General features: G+C 35.6%; 1 protein-coding gene across 1 annotated transcript; it reads left to right on the forward strand.

Annotated features, from left to right (window-relative positions):
• The first annotated feature begins 704 nt into the window (after positions 1 to 704).
• Positions 705 to 3,912, forward strand: LOC131048002 (receptor like protein 22). Its single transcript, XM_057981827.2, has one exon. The coding sequence runs from the start codon at positions 971 to 973 to the stop codon at positions 3,662 to 3,664; it is 2,694 nt and encodes an 897-aa protein (XP_057837810.2). The 5' UTR covers positions 705 to 970; the 3' UTR covers positions 3,665 to 3,912.
• The last annotated feature ends 16,610 nt before the right edge of the window (positions 3,913 to 20,522 follow it).

Genomic DNA, 20,522 nt, shown 5'->3' on the forward strand with positions numbered 1-20,522 from the left:
CGCTCCTCAAACAAAGCAGTTAGATATTCAACTTTTAAAGTATTAACACATTTGATCTAAATGATTTCATAAGTTGAACACACCATGATGTAATACCATTCTGTTTCCACTAAACTGACCTGTCAACCTACTCTTCATTAGATGTTTTACACCTCTTTATTTCACATTTAAAATGATGCAAGCTAATTCTTAATTGAACTATTAATATTTCAACTTTCTATCTTGTATTTACTTCTATATACTATTTTTCCTCATAATCATATGTGAAATTAAATTGGTTCACACAATATCTCTTTTTTAATTATCTCTGCATTCCCATTTTGACTTTCTCCCTATTTCTCCACATCACCATTTTAGCTTTCTCTCCTAATCTTTTGATTTCTACGTTCACATTGGATCATTCTTGTATATTAATTTCCTATTTTCTCATCCACGTGTTTTTTCTTCTATTTAACCTATCACAATTTCGTGTCAAGTGTTCATTCAGAAATTTTGTGTCAACTTTCTTCAAATAGAAATGTAGTAAAAATTCTCCACAGTAATTCTAGGCTTGATCCGGGAACGGCTGCAGCTTCAGAAATTTCTGGAATTTTGGAGAGATAATAGACAAGCAGACAAATTAACAGTCAGAATCCGTTCAATCGTCTTACTTGAAACATAAATCTGTACGGGTGCCATGCCTATCACAGGTTTCTCAAATCACCTTCCTCCCTCCCTTCATCTCCTTTCTCACATTTCCTGGAAACCACTTGTATTTCCCATCGGATTACGTAAACTGGTTCAAGAATCATATCATTACAAGTAGTTGTTTGGAATGAATCTACTCCTTGCGATTGACAGTATCATAAATATGGGTAGTTACCTCCCAGAAAACTTTAGCGCCAAACAATAAGAAAGTCAAGCACGTGTACAAAAACTGGAAGACATTAGTCTACATATTGCAACCTGCTATACAGATCACGAGCGAACAATGGCACAGAATATCACAGTTATTTTGAAAATATGTATACTCCTCTGTTTTGTTTGCTCACAAACACATGGATGCCATAAAATAGAAAAGGATGCTCTTTTGAAATTCAGAGATAATCTGAAATATCCCAATGCCCTCTTGAATTCTTGGAAAGGCTCTTCTAATTGCTGCCAATGGACAGCCCTCCACTGTGACTCTCACTCAGGAAGAGTGGATTCTCTTGATTTCAGAGGTTTCAACCTTTCTACTCATTACAGAGGAAAGTTAGGACTCTCTGCGCTCTTCCCATTAAGCCAACTGAAATACCTGGATTTGAGCATGAATTCTTTTCACGGCCTTGAGATGCCCCCAAACATGTCCTTTTTGACAGAGCTTACTTATCTCAACCTCTCCAACACAGGCTTATCTGGACTCCTGCCTTTCCAGTTGGGAAAGATTTCAAAGCTACGTTACTTGGATTTTTCTGATCTAGAGCATTTGGAAATCCCCTGTTTGAAATGGCTGGGGACTCTTACACAGCTCGAGTATATTTCACTCCGTGGGGTCAATCTAAGCGGCCTTCCTATGATGGAAATAGGTGAGTCTGTTGGTGAACTTAAGAGGCTTCAGCATCTGGACATGACAAATTGTAGCCTGGTAGGTCCAATTCCTGCTTTTCTCATAAATCTTACTTCACTCAGATATCTGCATATGGAGAATAATTCACTTTCTTCTGAACTACCCACCTGGGTATTCAATATAAAAAGCTTGGTTTCACTCAATCTGAGGATGAATTTCCTGAATGGGACTCTGCCAGCCCAGATTGCAGCTTTAAGCCTTACCCACATGGACCTCTCAGTGAATCATTTAACTGGCACAATCCCATCTGTCATTGGGAATCTAAGCTCTTTGACATATCTAGATCTGGGTGTCAATAAATTCTATGGAACAATTCCCTCTTCCTTAAGCAATCTCTCTTCTCTGAACTTTCTGCGCCTTCGTCATAATGCACTGCAGGGCAACATTCCCCATTGGTTGTCCACATTATCATCCTTGACATATCTTGATCTGAGTGCAAATAAGTTGAATGGTAGTGTTCCGTATTCATTAGGTCAATTGTCCTCCCTTAAAACCCTTTCAATATGGGGCAATCAGTTGGAGGGAACGGTGACAGAGTCTCTGTTTGAAAACCTAACCAATATGCAGTACCTATTGTTAACTGAAAGTGGATTGACTCTCAACATAAGCAGAGATTGGGTTCCTTCTTTTAATCTGGCGATGCTATTGGTGAGAGGGTGTAACATGGGAGGAAGCATTCCAAAATGGTTGTCCTACCAGACCAGAATTGAGCACATTGATCTTTCCAGAAACAGTCTGGAGGGAACCATACCTTCATGGTTATGGAGTACATGGTATAATCTGAAGACCCTGAACCTCTCAGGCAATCATCTCCATGGTCCTCTTCCCTCTCTTGCCCTTCAAAATCAATTGACAGTTCTGGAATTGTCCAAGAACAATTTTGAAGGAAACATTGCAGATTACATCGGAACAAATCTTCCATCTTCTCTGGAGTTCTTGTCGCTGTCTAACAACAAGCTCAGAGGTGCCATTCCTTCATCAATCTCTTTCTTAAAAAGGATAGAAAATTTGGATCTGTCAAGTAACGAGCTCAGCCATGCTCTGCCCTCCAGCCTGGGGAACTGCACCTCTCTGAAAGTGTTGACATTGTATGGCAATAAGCTGGAGCGAGCAATTCCAGATGAGTTGGGTAATCTACAAAAGCTCCAGTCATTGGATCTCAGGGGCAATAGATTTTCAGAGCAATTACCATCGGGGCTTCTCAACTGTAAACTACTAGAGTTCCTGGATCTTAGCAAGAACAACTTCACTGGCAAATTACCCAATTGGATTGCAAGCTTGAAAAATCTGCGAGTTGCTCTTCTGAGGTCGAATAATCTGTCAGGCACAATTCCTCCAGATATATTTCGTATACCCAATCTTCAGATCATCGACCTCGCCTCCAATGGCTTTTCAGGCGTCATTCCCGCTGAAATCACAGAATTAGTCGCCATGGCTACTGCTCAAACGAGCGGTGAAAGGTATGGAAGGTACTTTATTGCTTATCAAATGTATTATCAGAAAGGGTTTAACATTACCAACAAGGGAAACGAGCTGGACTACTCTTCAATTCCTGCTGCCTTTACTGTTATTGATCTCTCTGCAAACAATCTCAGAGGAGAAATTCCAGGGGAAATTGGGAAGCTGAAAGGCCTGATTACTCTAAACTTGAGTCACAACCATTTAAGTGGGCGCATTCCAGAAAGCTTAGGGGATATCCATAATTTAGAGTCTCTGGATCTATCGGGCAATCAGTTGAGTGGATCGATTCCTGTTTCGATCCAGGCGCTCGATTTTCTGGGTCATTTGAATTTGTCATATAATAATCTGTCAGGAAGAATTCCACAACAACGCCACTTCGACACATTTGGAGCATCGTCATTTTTGGGTAACGTGAATTTGTGTGGAGCTCCAGTGAATAAGACTTGTTCTTCTCAAAGATCGCTTCCTCCTAGTACACAAGTAGAAGAAGAAGATGAGGAGATTTCGTCGTGGAAAAGCAGAGAGATGATGATGGGAACAGGTGTTGGATTTGTGGTGGCGTTTTGTGGAGTCGGTTTGGTATTGTGGTGTCGAGTGGCTAAATATTGGGAATAGCATCAGAAATCTTTTTAGGCATTAATGGACAAATGTATTATTAATTTTGATCAAATGAGTTATATTATTGTGCAGGCAGCCAACACTAGGTAGTTTGGCAAAATATTTATTGATTTGAGTTTCTTCATTCAATATTATTTCTTCTACCAATTGGTAATTTTATTTCACCAAATTCTTATATGTACTTTGAAAAATTGCCAATCTTATTAATGATTAGTCTATTTGTCAAATATGAAAAGTGATATTATATATTTTGAAAAATTGGCACTTACATCTTTCAAACATATATACATCTTGATAAATTTGCAACCTTACTATATGCCATAGATATGTATATTTGTTAGATAAGAATGTCGTTATATAATACGATTTTCGTTTACAAGCAAATGCTAGTGTACAACTTCTTCATTTATATTACATTTGACTTTATTTTATATGAGCACGAGTTTTTAAAATCCTTGTGTAATTGTGAGGTAACACCTATTAATTTTATCTTCAATAAACATATGCTAGTGGAGAGCTAATCTCTTCATTTAAATTATATTGTTTTATTCCATATCATTCTTTTGTATTTTGCTTTACCACTCTTATTGTTGTGGTGATATTTCAAGTGATGACTATTATACATCATCTCGGACATATGGTCAATGTTTTATTTGATTTCTACAAATACTCATATTAAGCATTCAAATACTCTATGTAACTAGCAAAATGTGAGATCTAATTTGTTTGGTACATGAAGGCTTTTTCTCTAGAGGTCCTTGTAGGCATTGACACAAATAAACTCCCTTCACATAGTTTACCAAACTATGTACTTGATCTTTCTACAAGGGAGATTAATAGGGGTGTTAGATATGTGATCTATCGAGCTTGCCTACTATTCAAAAGGCTAGATAATTGAGAACCTCTTCCTTGCAACTTTAAGACTACTACCATTCATATCATTATGGGGCCATCTAGCCTCGAATAAATTTATACTAAACTTTATTTCCTATAATTTAAGGGTCCTATAGTATAATTATGAATTTATTTACATATTCTCACATAAAGACAAATTGTAATATTTTGTCAGTGCATTATATTTGTCAAATTAATTTAATGGTACCTAAAATTGAGGATTATTTTATTTTTAGATACTTTTCTTACTATGAGATTGGATTGGTAGGGAATTGTGTTGCCTCTTCGAAGATTTATATCTCTTTCAAAACATTTATATCTTACAAGTATTAGAGATTCTTAGCTCTTTTATTTTGAAAGATGTAACTTAATCTTCAACAAAGACCTTGCTTCCACAATGCTCTATGCTTGGAGGAGTGCTTCTTTCATTCATCATGTTTCTTCTTCAAGATTGAGTTAGAAACAACCGGATGACACGTTTATAGAAATGATAAGATTTGTGAGGTGTAGACAAGACTGATTTATTTTCATATGATACTTTCTTTAATTTATGCAAACCTTTTTTTTTTTTTTCTCTTTTAACTTGCTAGAGTTAATTTACACTGCCTATTCAAAATTTTGTATTGTACTCTAACATCCCATAAGCTAATTTTGATATTTCAAAGAAATTCATATCATTATCTTATCTTATATTTGTTGGTGTGAATGTGTTTATATCCTAACTGTAGTTCATAGTTAGAAGCTATTCAACTGTTAAGTTTACTTAGGACCTAACTTGCATTTAAGTTAGTTGTCAAAAAGTTGCTTTATGTAACTTGTCATTTAATATTGTTCACAGGGTCATGTTGGTTATCGTAGTTGGTATTCTAAAAGATAGATCATGCCACATTATTTAATATTTGCTTTAGGCATTTATCGTTATGCATCGTACATTCATTGTTTGTATTGAGGGTAGTTGTCATCCTACCTCATAATATTGTGTCTATAAGAAAGGCTCATTTGTACATTGTATCATATTTATTCAATCATTTTCATATCATTTGAATCTCATGTTTATGCAAGATCATGTTGCAACATTCCCTTGTGGCAGACATGTTTCTTTGTTGAACCTTTGAAGTGTTTGCAACTTCATTAAACCTTTACGTCCAACTACTAGGTAATTATTTCTTCATGATTCTTTGCCCAAAGAGATAATATGGTAATAAAAATTTAAAACTAATCATTATTCATTGCACCTTCTAAACAATCAAACACAATTGTTTTTTCCAATCAACATCAATATTTAGTTTCCTAAATGTAAATATAATTTTTTAAATTATAAATTTTTATTTTTTTATAAAATGAACTATTTAGATTAGCATTTATTAACTAAATTAAGTTATTATTACAATGTTCATTTTTTCAATGGTGAAAATTGCATACTCTTACCCTGATTTTTCATTCATTCGTTTAAAATGCTAATTTTATCCTTCGAGCAACCTCATCCTTAAAAATGTTCTCAAAGTCAGCTTGTTCCTAAGCTTTTGAATCCAACCTTCACAATACCATAGTTCAATTAAACATAGATAGTTTGAACTCCTACATTTTAACACTCACCTTATCAGTTAAACCTATGATTGCTTGATCAGGTGATTTTGGAACATTGGTACCCCTTCACAATTAGTTCTCAAGCTCTTAAGATTGTCGATAAATCGAATACTCTTTAGAAATCACACATCATCAAGAGCTAAGTACATCGGTCAATGTCTGAAGTTGGCACGTCAGGTGACTTTCAAACTCTTGCCCAACATGCTTCTCAGTCCATAAGATTGTCAATCAATCGATCTTTGCTAAGGATCACGTATCCCAAGGCATAATCTTTAAGATAATGTGGAAAGTATAACTCATTTATGATGGATTAGACGGAGAAAGGCATGCAAAGGTGGCGGTGCTATTTTTGAAAAAAAAAGGATATTGCTTCCCACGAGACAACATTAAATGAGTTTGAAACCTAATTCATAAGTAAGGGATAGTAATTCTTCTAAATTCATTATTACTTGCCAAGTTGGTCGAGGTAATGTATCAATAAATATTCAGAAAAGATAGAGAATTGTCAATCCCAGTATTCCCATTTTAACTAAGTGTTCAGTATGGATTATTCCCTTGCCTTCAATTAGAATGGTGTTGCCTCATGAAGACTAATTTATTGTGACTCAACCGACTTAAATTAGCCACAAAGTGAACAGAGTGATATTATTTCCAGATTGTGCATGTTAGCTTGGAATGAAAGAACAAATTTTTTGGAATATAGAAGGGCAATTGATATTTTGAGAGAAGAAGAAAGACAAGCATAAAATCATTATCAAAACCTACAAGAAGAGATTATCACAACAAAGAACTCAACTTGAAGCAATTCAAGTAGAGTATCTTCTATCACAGAAGAAGAATTCAAAATGGTACTATTAGGAGATGGTTTTTTTCTAGTACCCCAACTCGACACAAAATTTACAAAAGACCCAGAGGAAGATATCCTCTCTGGGTTGACAACTATTGCATGGAAATGCAAAATGAATTTCGTCGAGTATATGAGGGTGACACTAGTACTAGCAATAAAAGAAGAAAAGGTAGAACTACTTGATGCACAACTCCAACTAGTACTTGAAGCTAAAAGGAATCTAGTCCCTCCTAACAATTGATGTCATTAATTTTGAGTTGTCGTAAGTAATGCAACCTTAAGGGTATTTGGCATTTTAAATTATTGTTTCTGATGGGTCACGTGTGATACGATGTGCTATGTTTTACTTTTATTTCTAAAAATAGTCTTTTTCAAGAAACTGTTATTTCTTTGAGACAATTATGATCTAGTAGCTATATATGTTAGAAAATTAATAATAATTGGGGGATCTTTTTTCTGCAAACTTTGTGTTGTTAGAAATAGATGTACTGTTTAATTTGCTTTCAGTTACTTGTAATGCTTCAATGAAAACTATTCAAATGGTTTCCTAAGATCATAGACTTTGTGCTGTGGGGTATGTGCAGGATCATGAGGGGCCAAAAAATGGCGATATAAAAAAAATGCCTTTTACATTTACCAAAAAACGTGAAAAAATCCGTGTTGACTTTTTGGTTGGCTTAGATGTCAATACATGTAGCCATAGCGAAAGCGCAAGCATAACAAATATAGAATAATATCAGATATCTAATAATATCAGATATATGATATTATCAATCATATATATTATATAATATATGATCTATATTATATATTATATATTATATGATATATAATATATTATTAATATATAATAATATAATTATTATATATTAATAGATTATTTATATGTAATGGAAAACTTGAAAAAGGTATTGGATATCCGATACTTTTGGGTATTTTATATAACCAAATTATGCCCATCATGGGTCATTTTTACCCAGGGGTTTGGAGTTTTGAGCGATCTGATATTTGAATTAATACTATATCCAATTGCTTTAACAAATTTTCATCAATTCCAAGCATTAGGTATGATTTTTTTTTCGAATTCCTTATTTTTAATCATTCTTTTGCATTTTTTATTTGTTTTTCAATTTTTTTAGTTATAAATTAGGTTTTTTATTTGAAATACACTCTGCTGTTTAAAATTTGTTAATTAAATTTAAATTTTCAACTTCAATAAGGTAATATGCCCAAGAACAATGAAAAATCCACAACCAAGTTCCTACAACAACAACTGAACCTGTAGGATACATGAACCCATCATCATCTATCATTAGCTATGTTATCTTTTTCTTTCCCTATACACATCGTGCCAACCAGTAGTTCAATCTCTCTTCATTGCCCTGCGGTGCAACAACTACAAAAACATGTCTTGGATATAGAAGATCTAAAAGATGATCATACTCAACTAAACTTTCCATGTCATTAATTGGCATGGATATTGTTTGAGATAAAGGAGTTAGATATTGTGGAACCCATGTATCCACCCACTCACTTGACTCGCATTGATCCCAATCACACTAAATACAACTCTAACAAAAACAAGCCAACTCTCCTATCCAAATGGCCCATGTACTTGCATTTGAGCTTCAAAATGAATGCATATTTGAAGAATATTTGATTGTTTGACAATCCAATTTGTGTCCTATCGTGCCTTCCTCAACCAACCAAAAGAATCTGCGCACTGCTGAATCAAGTGTCCCTCCCTGTGACATTGCTGAACTACACCAATCAACAATACAACATACATAAGAGAATTATGCGCCTAAAATTCTCAATTGCTTCTTAACTAAAGCTCTCTTTAACCATGCACTTGCTCCATCATGCTCCCCTTTCCCATGCTCATCTTAAAAAAGTTCTCCAAATATGAGGTACACCCCTCTCTACATGCATTCTACTCAACCGATAAAACATGCGAACATTCTTGAATTGACCCATGTAGTTATCTGACCAAATGACACGTCGGTCCATTGCAATATATTTTTCCTATAAGAACTCAAAAAAATTCTCGAAACAATGTTGCACATACTTGGAGGAGTGAGATCTATCATCACTAATATAAAAATGATACTCCCTGATTATCTTTCTGTCATCTTCTATACTATCAAGGGCATGTCTATATGTTATGCAGACAAAAATAACAATCTGAATGGAATTGTAATATTAATCTTGTACCTCATTTAATGTGTAGTTTTTTATAAAATTGACCATTGATATAATAGTGCCAGTTGGGAAAGAGTTCTTACACATCTTGAATTGTTGATCCAACCATTGAGACCTATGGGTATGCCTTGCATACTTGTAGAAAACATTTTCTTTAAAATCTAAATAAAGTTAACAACACTGACTTCTCTAGAGACCAACCCACATCTATAACCTTCACTTCCACTCTTCAAAGTATATTTGACAGTCTCATATCTCTTTTTCTCAACAATATTCTTTCCAAATTCATGTTCATTGCCCTCATGAAAACATGAAAGAAACTTTGACAATCCACCACATTGTGAGCACTTCTTAGTTAAACAATCATTTCTATAGAAAAAGCAACCATCATCTCTAGGACATAAAAATAGATCTAGCAAGTCTCTCGATGATCTTAAAAGTTTCATTGCACCACACTCCTGCTATATACACCTAAAAATGGTCTGAAGATAGTTAATTAAATACACAGTTATTTGATTAATTCCCCTTCCCAATTAATTGAATTTACAAGCAATTTAATTAATTTCTCTATTCATCTACTAGTAAATAAATCTAAATGATTTATTTATATAGTTCATCTCACATCCCCCTTGATTAATTAATTTTAAATTAATTAATGTCTCCCCATATTAATCAATTCTTCTAATCCCTAATTAAGATTAACAAACTCAAGTTTGTTGAGATTAATTGCCATTTTCCAATTATTTGAATTTCTAAATTCAAATGAGCACATGGCTCCTAACTTTAACCACCCAACCTAACCATCCCCTAACTTAACCCATTCAATCTAATCTTGGGTCTAACTAAACCTATCCTATCATGCACATTCTAACCTCCTTATCCTAACCTCTCATGGTGTGGATATTCTCTCCTTGAGATACATGGCACTTTTGCCACATGTCTGCTCCCTCGGACACTTGCCCTCTCATGAGAAAGGCTCCTTGACACTTGTCACCACAAAGATGACAAGTGTCCCTTCATCCAACCTCTTCTCCAACTTCCTCAATCTTGGCCCTTGATATCTTCAGATCAAATCTGGACCGTCGATTCCTGCCACCTCAGCTTTGGCCTTGGAAATCTTATAAATACCCCTCATTTTGGAGCAATATGGATCCGATCTCATATCAATTTAGGCATCATTACTATAGGAAATTTTCATTTCAATTATTTAGTAATTAGCTTTGGATTTATCATAGCATGTTAATCTAGTTTCTCAAATCATGCATTTCATATCATCTCCATAGTCAATCATGATCAATTAGCTACTCAACTCTTGAGTTGTCACTTTGGAGGTCATTGCTCCACTGAGAGCCCATCAATCCAACACCTTCAAGGTTCTCAAGAATAGAGGAAAATGGGACATTTCAAGGAAGGCTTATGGTTTGCATCTTTGATTTAGTTTTGAAATTAAGCTTTTTGATTATACTTTATTGTCTCATTATATGTGTATGTCTATCTTATACCACATTTTTAGCATCATATTAATTGGCGCCCACCGTGGGGCCTAGCCCCTTTGATATTTAACAAGTTTTCTTGTAGGAAATTTCATTGACAGGTTGATTAGCTCTTTCGGAGTGCAGATTAGCTCTCTTGGGCTCTCGAATCACATTTTTGGCATCTTTTGTGGTGTTCTGGCACCTCAAATGACATTTATGGGAGATTCCTCAACTCTATTTTTATGTACTTTAGCGCTTTTAGTCTGTACTTTAGCATTTTTGGTATGTATGGTGGCATTTTTGGCAAATTTGTCAACGTTTTTAGTCTGTTTAACAGCGTTTCTGGTTTGCAGAACAACGTTTCTGGTGTACAGAGTAGCGTTTCTGGTGTGCAGAGCAGCGTTCTTGGCACCTATGATGATGTTCTTGGTACTTATTTCATTGTGAAAGACCGGAGTTATAAACTATTTCGCCACCAAAGAATACAATATAAACTACTAACTTTGTTTGCATCTGCGGGATTTTGCACTTATATTTGTTAAATTAGGCACATAGACTAATTACAATGGAAATGAACAAACATGTCTTATGTGTCTTGATGATAGGCGAGTATGCTCTCACCTTTCTTAGGTGATCAGAAAGCTAGACTCATCCTTTGCTTTCAATAGTGCATATCTTTAGCGAGCCTGTCACAGTGGGAAAAAGTAATCACCTTGTGAGAATGACCCAAGTGAGTACAGCTGGACTTGAGCATTCCAACTCACTATAATAAATATGTCTTTGATGATTAAAGTCTCAGAGGATAGGATTATTTGAGTTTTCTCTTTGAGATCTCTCATATCGGGCATTTTGTAGGGCCTCGCAGTCTCAATCACGTTTACGTGACTACAACTTGTTTCGGTACCTTGTTGGGCTATAGGCCTCAATCATGCTTGCGTGACTTCAAGGGGTAATTTCAAATGGAATTCCAGACTAAGAACCATAAAAATAGAAGCTACCTAATTTACCTCCGAAAGGGTGATAATCTTTGTGCAAGAGAGATAGTAACTCTCCCAAGACACTTGCCATATCGTGCCCCCATTAGCGTTTGGAGTCCAATAATACATCATTGAGAATCCATTGCGTGATGCTGAGCGGCCGTATTCTGATTAGCTATTGGGTGTGTACCTAAGTCAGCAAGCAAAGGTTTTCATTCTCAGCCAATCTCCTTAGGATAGACTGATTGATGTGTTTTTAATTGCTAAAAACCTTTGGGACAAAATTACAATTTGATTTCTATGTTTATAAGACAAGTCAAGATCTCATCCATTGAAATACAACAAAAATTTGCAAACTCAAACCTCAAATTGTCAAATTTACAAGTTTTGCAGTAGATTAGCTCTTTCAGTCCAAATGGTCGCACATACGATCCAAACAGTCACACCTACAGTCAAAACAGTCGCACCTACAGTCCAAACAGTCGCATTTTCAATCCAAATGTCAGCTCTCTTGGTGTTAATGTCAAATTTCTCATATTTCAACATTAACTCTCAAAGGTTGAGCATATTAGAGTTTTTGGTTTGTCTGTCAGAGTTTTTGGTCTAAACATCAGAGTTCCTGGTCTGTTTCTCAGCGTTTCTAGTCGGTATAGTAGCGTTCCTGGTCTAAACAGTAGCGTTTTTGGTAAGTCTGTCAGAGTTTTTGGTCCAAACAACAACGTTTCTGGTCCAAACAACAGCGTTTCTGGTCAGTTTTGCAGCGTTTCTAGTAAGTCTGTCAGCGTTCTTGGTCAGTATAGCAGAGTTCTTGGTCATTTTAGCAGCGTTTCTGGTAAACTGCATCAAAATCAGAAAACAAAAACCACCCATTTCTCAAACAATCAAACATAGAGATGAGGTCATCTTCTTGGGTCTTTCAATTAGGTTATCTGCTGTCAAAACAACCTCAAGAACAAGACACACAAAGGTCTCAAGTATTCACCTCAAACAAGGTAAAGAGCAAACATCTTAAAGTGCATTATCACCCTCTTTGATAAACTGATCACTCAAACATAGTTTCTCATCAGGATCAATCATCCTTTATCACGAAACTACAACGCTTGATCAGAATAACCTCGTTCTTTATCATAGGATACATCGTTCCTATTGAACTTGGTCATATCAAAAATCACAAAATTTGCACTCCAAAACTAAGATCGAAAAACTTGCAAACAAGCAAATACTTAAAAAAAAAATCATTTCCTCAACAATTGATCACTTATTGTGGCACATTAAGCAAGATTTAATCACAAAAACATTCAAAACACAATGCCCATTTTAATTGCAGCGCAGAGACATAAGATTGCTGAAACATTGGAAATACCTGAAGATCATAGAAACATGGCATACCAAAGCAAAAGACAAGAACACATAACAAGCCAGCAAATTGGAGAAATCAAACAAGTCCAGAATCAAAATCCAACCATGTCAAAACCTCACAAGGATTTAAACATATCTCAGAAGAAAAGTGGCTCTTTTATGCACCTCTTAAAGAGATCCCTAAAGGATTTGGCTAAAGAAGATCAAAATCATGCACCCATGTCTAACAATGATCCATCCATCCATAAACAAATTAACTCTCCAAAGGCATCTATTCTTACACTTCTTAAAAAAGTGCAAAAACCTTCCATAACATCCTCACCAGACAATACACCCAAAGATGATGTTCCCCAAGGGATATCCATAATGGCCATCAAACCTATTTTAGAGGATCCTATTCAAAATCCATCTACTTCATATCCAAGCATTGATTCCTTGCAACATCCCCATAGCGATTCCTTGCAAATTGAAGTCCTCATTCATAAAACGCTCATTAAACGTGTCCTAATAGATGGGGGAGCTAGGTTAAATATTTTCTCATTGAGTCTTGTCCGTGCTCTAGGTTATTTAGAAGATGCAGTTGATCCCCTGAAAAAGATCAAAATCAAAGCACATAATGAAGAAGAGAATTCCTCTAAAGGAGTTGTGGTTTTACCCATCAGAGTGGGACCTTTGTAGAAAAACACAACATGCCAAGTCCTAGATTTGGAACTACCATACAACATACTCTTGGGAAGACCATGGATACAGGACATACAAGCTATCACATCAACATGTCATCAGTGCTTAAAATTTTCATACAATGGATAGGAAATCACAATATCAACCGACTTAAATCCAGTGCAGTGTGGTAATAAACTAAAATCAACTCAAGAGATCGTTGTTTCACATAACAAAGAGGAAGCATATTCAAACAAACAATCCAAGGAACAATCATTTGCATCAATTTTGTCAAACATGGAAGAACAAATGTAGCTAAAAGATCAAGGGAACAAAGAATATTCATTATCATGGAACAACAAATAAGAGCAACTTGAAATTGAAAAGGAAAGAAGCAGATGGAGGTGTTGATGTAGTTCACATGTATGTAGAACAAATGTTAGGAACTAGCCTACTTTAATCAGAATCACATACAGTTGACATGGACTTAACCGAGGACGATCGAGATTTTCTTGTACGAGGTCATTTTGATGAGAGTATTGTCCTAGACATGGAAATACCTACTGAAAGCTCTGACATCTCTATCATGACTCCCAATATCTCTGAAACATATCAACCTGAAGATCCTTTATCCTTAAGCTATCCTGAACCTATGGACTGGGAAAATGAAGGACATACTGACATTGAAACCTTACCTAATGACCATGCCATATCCTTATATTTTAATGAAATCAAACCTACATCAACTTTCACCAGGGATTCCGCTAATGTATCTTCAAGTCAAATAGATGCCAAATCTCCTAGTCGCAAAAATGAAAATAAAGAAAACAATATCAGGTATAATGTTGAAAACCATTTATTGGCAACATTAGACCATGAAAAAGTAAAAATAAAGGACACATCTATTGATGAAAACCTCCTCGAGGCACCGAAAGATGAGAGATTTGACACCTTACATGTGTACTCTCAAGAGAAGTCATCTATCCTAATAGAACCAACAGTTATCATTGACGCAATCGATCTACATCCAACAACAATCTCTTTATCAGAACCAGCAAGGAAAAGATATTTGAAATCCTTCAAAAGATGGCAAATCAATTTTACCTGGTCATATGCAGATATTCCAGGGTTCGATCTAGATCTTATAATACATCACCCAAATATCAGTCTAGGAGAAAAAATCCATAATGGAACACAACATGGATCAAGAGAAGACATCAATAGAGGAGCACAACATAAATCAGGAGTAGGCATTCTATTTATCAAAATGGCTACAGAATGGAACATTAAACAACTTCAAGTCTTTGGAGACTCTCAGCTTGTCATTAATCAAATCAATGATGACTATCAAACAAAAGATGAAAAGTTGATGCCTTACAAAAAGATGGTGGCTGATATCAAGAAATATTTTGTTGAAATCACTTTTGAACAAATTCCAAGAAATGATAACAAAGTAGCAGATGCCATGGCAACACTTACTTCTTTATTACAAACAAAAGAAAATCAAGAGCGTTATGAATTCCTGGTTGAAGAGTTGTTTTACCCTTCTCATAATTGTCATAATTCCCAAACCATCTGTCAACTTATAGGACATGATTCCTCCCGCTATGGCCAAACTTACACATACCTGAAAGATAACACCTTACCTCTTGACCTATCAAGGAACCAAAAGAGAAACTTTATTCGCCAATCCTCCCATTATACTCTCGTCATGAATACCCTATTTAAACGAGGTCTAGACGGTACTCTCTTAAGATGTCTCGAACAAGAAGAATCTGAGAAGGCCTTAAATGAAGTCCATAACAACATTTGTGGCACTCATTCAAGTGGTCTTATCCTTTCAAAAAATTTCATACGCTTGGGCTATTATTGGCCAACTATGGAACAAGATTCTTTTTAGATAGCTAGAACATGCAAACAATGTGAGATCCATGGAAATTTGATCCATGCACCAACACAAGAACTTCATGCTTTGGCAACATCTTGGCCTTTCTGCCAATGGGGACTTGATCCAGTACTAAAGGAAAATCCTCGAAACCAGTCAGATCGAGAAAAGAAAGGAAAATTTGAACCAAACTGTTTAGGTGCATTTGTGGTCACAACAATATTTGGGTCAGGAGCATATCAGCTATCAACACAAGATGAAGATCAGTTTGAGGAACCCATCAATAGCATGCATCTGAAGAAGTTTTATGTCTAAGAAAATCCAAAAACAGTGAAAAAGTAGAAAATCCAAAAACAGTGAAAAAGCAGAAAAATCCAAAAACAGTGGAAAAAGCTGAAAAATCCAAAAACAGTGAAAAAGCAGAAAAATCCAAAAACAGTGAAAAAGCAAAAAAAAAAAAAAAAAAAGAGAAAAAGTGCAATAAAAATAGATGGTGAAAACCTGGCAAACAGACGCTATCTGTCAGCTAGCTCTTCTGTCTATTAGTTCATGCATCTTTCAGCTTGCATTCATTTCCATCAATGCTGTTCATATTCATCATAAGGCCTTTTGTACATACGTAGGCATCCCAGGTGATTTCTCGTCATGGTTTGGATCATTGACTATATCATAATAAGACTTGTTTCTAGGCTGGGGAAAAAATCCTGAACTTGGTTGGGGGTAGAAAGTTTCATTTTGAGTTTAATCAAAACAGGTAGAACAACAGTTAGACAACGCTTGTCAAGCAAAAAAATAAGACACATCCAACATTGAACATAAGATCACATTGTCAACCATTAACTATCATATATCAATCTAAACATGACAAAACACATATCAATGGATGATATATCTTCACTCATGATTTTAACACTTTGGCAATAATGGTTCAATTATTTTATTTTGATTTTCGCTATCATGATTTCTGAGTAACTCTAGGATGTCTTTGACTAGAGGAACGAGGAAGGAACATGATATTTTTCTTGTCTACTATTTGTAAATTAATCATTAATATGTGCAAAGTTGTCTAAGGAAATGATCATCAGAATATCATGGAAGACATTTCGGACTTGCATATAGAAATGGTTAATACTGCTTGTTTTATGCAAGCAACACTTTGGTCATCTTGGTTCAATTATACCTCGATGCTTGTGCTAACTTGCAATATCAAAACCCAGGAAAGTAGTGCTCAGGTCATCATGGTTCAATTATACCATTTGATGTTTGCACTCACTTCCCACATTTTAAAGGCTCAATGATGAAAAAAAGCAATGACTGCATGACCGGTCCGATCACTGCATTGCATTGCATTTTAAGATAGATTTGCATTTCCTTCTACATGGGATCACAATGCTCATCTTTTCCAAGGCCAAAGCTAGCATGGTGTTATCTCTCTTATTACGTGATTGAGTACATTGGACAAAAACAAAAATAATCAATTCATTCATCCTGCATGATAAGTTAGTTCATCTCATGTAACCATTGCATACCAAGACATCATTCATGTAAAGCATAAACTCATTCATTCATTTAGTAGGATCATTGCATGACATTCATCAAATCTCAAATCATATAAAATAACACCATTGCATTGCATTGCATTGCATTGCATTGCATCCATCTCATATTAACATGCATGAGAAAATTATAAAAAAATATCATAAACATAGAAAGCATTGCAATCGCACAAACATCACATAGAAATTATAAGCATCACCATACATATTTGCATTTGCACACATCATGAAAATAACTGCACATCATAATCATATGTCAAATAGAATGCATCCATCATCTCATAGGTCATGTAGAGCGAATATGATCGACTGCATATCATATCATCAAAACAAAATCAATGTCCAAGGTACAATGTGAAGAGGGGAAAATAGATTGGAAGGTCAAATGATCAAAACATAATGAAATAAACATGCAAAATGCTAAAATATCATTAAAAGACCATTTCACCTTGCTATTCTACCTTCTCCTTCGGATTGAGCTTGATGAAGTGAAGGCGCCCCTTGATAATGCTCCACTTGATGTGCTCCTTTGATTGCTGGATGTGGATGGCTCTCCAATGTTGTGCACAAATGGAATGGATTTGAAAAATGATAAGGATGAGATGATCAAGTTGCCAAGATGATTTCCTGGGCTCAAAAGGGCAACATAAACTTACTGGGTTTCAAGATGTTTAGAATGAAAGGGTGGAGCCCTATTTTATAGGAAGAGGAGAGGAAAACATATGGCTAGGATGAATTCGAGATGAAGGGCTAAGATTTACTTGTGAGCTCACACAAGGTCTAGGAGAGGGTGTGGAGACCAAGAAATATTCCTTAAAGGCATTTTGTATCTCCACACTCCACAAGATGCATTGGAGGAATTAAAAATTCTCCAGAAAAGGATATCATGGGGATTGGAGGAATAAAAAGGAATTAAAAATTCCTTGGGAGAGGGGATGCCTAGAGGAATGTGTGATTTCGAAAATCTTACATTCACCTAGGAAAAGAGCATTTAAAGCTAGTGACTGGATGAAAAGGACAAAGAGTTGACTTTGTGGCTAATCATGCTGATTAGCCATTAACGACTCATTAGGAGGGGGATTAGAGGAAATGTTAGGTGGGATTAATATTTGTAGGAGAATTTGACTAGGAGAGAGAATAAGTGGAGGGAATAAAAAATTAGAAGAATAATGTTAAGTGAGTTTAGGGAGTTTCTAGAAGAATTTATTAGGTTAATGATGAATTAAGAAGATGATTTGTAGGAATCATATAGGTTAAATAATTAATTGAAATTAATTAGGTAAGAGGAAGATTTGTGAGGATTTGATTTTTTAGAAGAATAAAGAAAGGGATTGATTTATTAAATAAATAAATCATATGCTATAGTGACAATATTAATTATATTTAATTAATATTGAGAGGAATTTGAATTAACATAATTAATTAATTAATTAATTATGCGAGGAATTAAAAATAATTAAAATAATTATTTTTAAGTGTCTACATTTTGCCCCTTTTTGAAGCGAGGTGTGATGACACATTGATTCAAAGAATAATCTTGTTTTGATGCTGATATTGGTTTGATAGGATGCCTCAACTCTTGATTGATAGATTATGGTATGGTGATGCCCCCTCGGGAGATCAATTGAGGTATTTGATCTTTGGAGTTTTGCGAAATTGATATCTCGATAGATTTGATTTGATTCGATTGATAAGATCTAGATTCAGTTTGGTTTCAAGAAGAATTCATCCTGTATAAGACAAAGATGATCAAAGTGTCTGGTTTCAGGAAGGATTCATCCTGTATAAGACATGATTGATCACAATATCTGGTTTCAAGAAGGATTCATCCTATATAAGACATGATTGGAGTGTCTGGTTTCAGGAAGGATACATCCTGTATAAGACATGACTGATCACAACGTCTGGTTTCAGGAAGGATTCATCCTATATAAGACATGGTTGATCACAACGTCTGGTTTCAGGAAGGATTCATCCTGTATAAGACATGATTGATCACAATATCTGGTTTCAGGAAGGATTCATCCTGTATAGGACATGATTAGAGTGTCTGGTTTCAGGAAGGATACATCCTGTATAAGACATGACTGATCACAACATCTGGTTTCAAGAAGGATTCATCCTGTATAAGACATGATCAGATCACAACGTCTGGTTTCAGGAAGGATTCATCCTGTATAAGACATGATTGATCACAATGTCTGGTTTCAAGAAGGATTCATCCTGTATAAGACATGATCAAAGCGTCTGGTTTCAGGAAGGATTCATCCTATATAAGACATGATCAGAGCGTCTGGTTTTAGGAAGGATTCATCCTGTATAAGACATAATTAGATCACAACGTCTGGTTTCAGGAAGGATTCATCCTGTATAAGACATAATTAGATCACAACGTTTGGTTTCAGGAAGGATTCATCCTGTACAAGACATGATCAGAGCATCTGGTTTCAGGAAGGATACATCCTGTATAAGACATGAATCAGAATCATAATTGATTATGTGAGGAAAAAATAAAGGAAGAAAAATTAGGGTGGAAGGGATAGATGAGGAACAAATATGAAGCAGTTGTGAGGTATTTGGAAAGAAGAATACGAGATGCGAGACCACGGAGGAAAATGGGGGCAATTGAGAACTCCATGGGATTATTGAGTTTGGGATTTGATGGAATGATGGTGAGATTTTGTGCACAACAAATGTGGAGAGCCAACCTAATTTGGTGTTGCCCTAAGTGACTTGCACCACTGATTATAGAAATTAGGATGCCATGAGAAACGCAGGGCGTGGACTGACTCTGTAGACAAATGGGAATTTCCTGTACACAACAATGCAAGTGTTAAGAAACACTAATATAGAGTTGTGGGTTCGTGCAAGGAAACCCTCAAACACACCGATACCTCTTGTACACGAGAAGGTAAGTGTTGATAAACACTAGTACCAGGTCATCGATTTATACAACATGGATCCAAAACATGCCATACTATGAAATATGCCCCAGTATGCACCTATAATAACGTACCTGGATATGGAAGAACCCAGGCAGTCGTAAATAGTAGCAGTCGTAGGACAAAAGATGCAAGCCTATATGAAAAGATCTAATCAAAATCTAACAAGTCTCTTCCTTGCGACCAAATGATACCTCTTGCCAAGAGTAGAACTAGGATGGACTTGGGATTGTTTCTCAAGACTTCTTGAAGCTTACACATAGAGGCATAAAATCTCAGTTTCAATGGGACATTCCTTGTTCATGACTCAGGCGAAGACTTCATCATCATATGCATGTTTTATTGGGAGGTGGAAAAAGGAGGAATGTTGCACATGGGTGGGCTGGATGGCAGATGATTTGTAGTATCGACATGATAGACAGTGGATCCGGTTATTTACCTTGGCGCCTGCACAAAGGTTTTCACCAAGGT

Source organism: Cryptomeria japonica, chromosome 10 (assembly GCF_030272615.1).
Source record: "Cryptomeria japonica chromosome 10, Sugi_1.0, whole genome shotgun sequence".
In the NCBI taxonomy this organism is placed as follows: domain Eukaryota; kingdom Viridiplantae; phylum Streptophyta; class Pinopsida; order Cupressales; family Cupressaceae; genus Cryptomeria; species Cryptomeria japonica.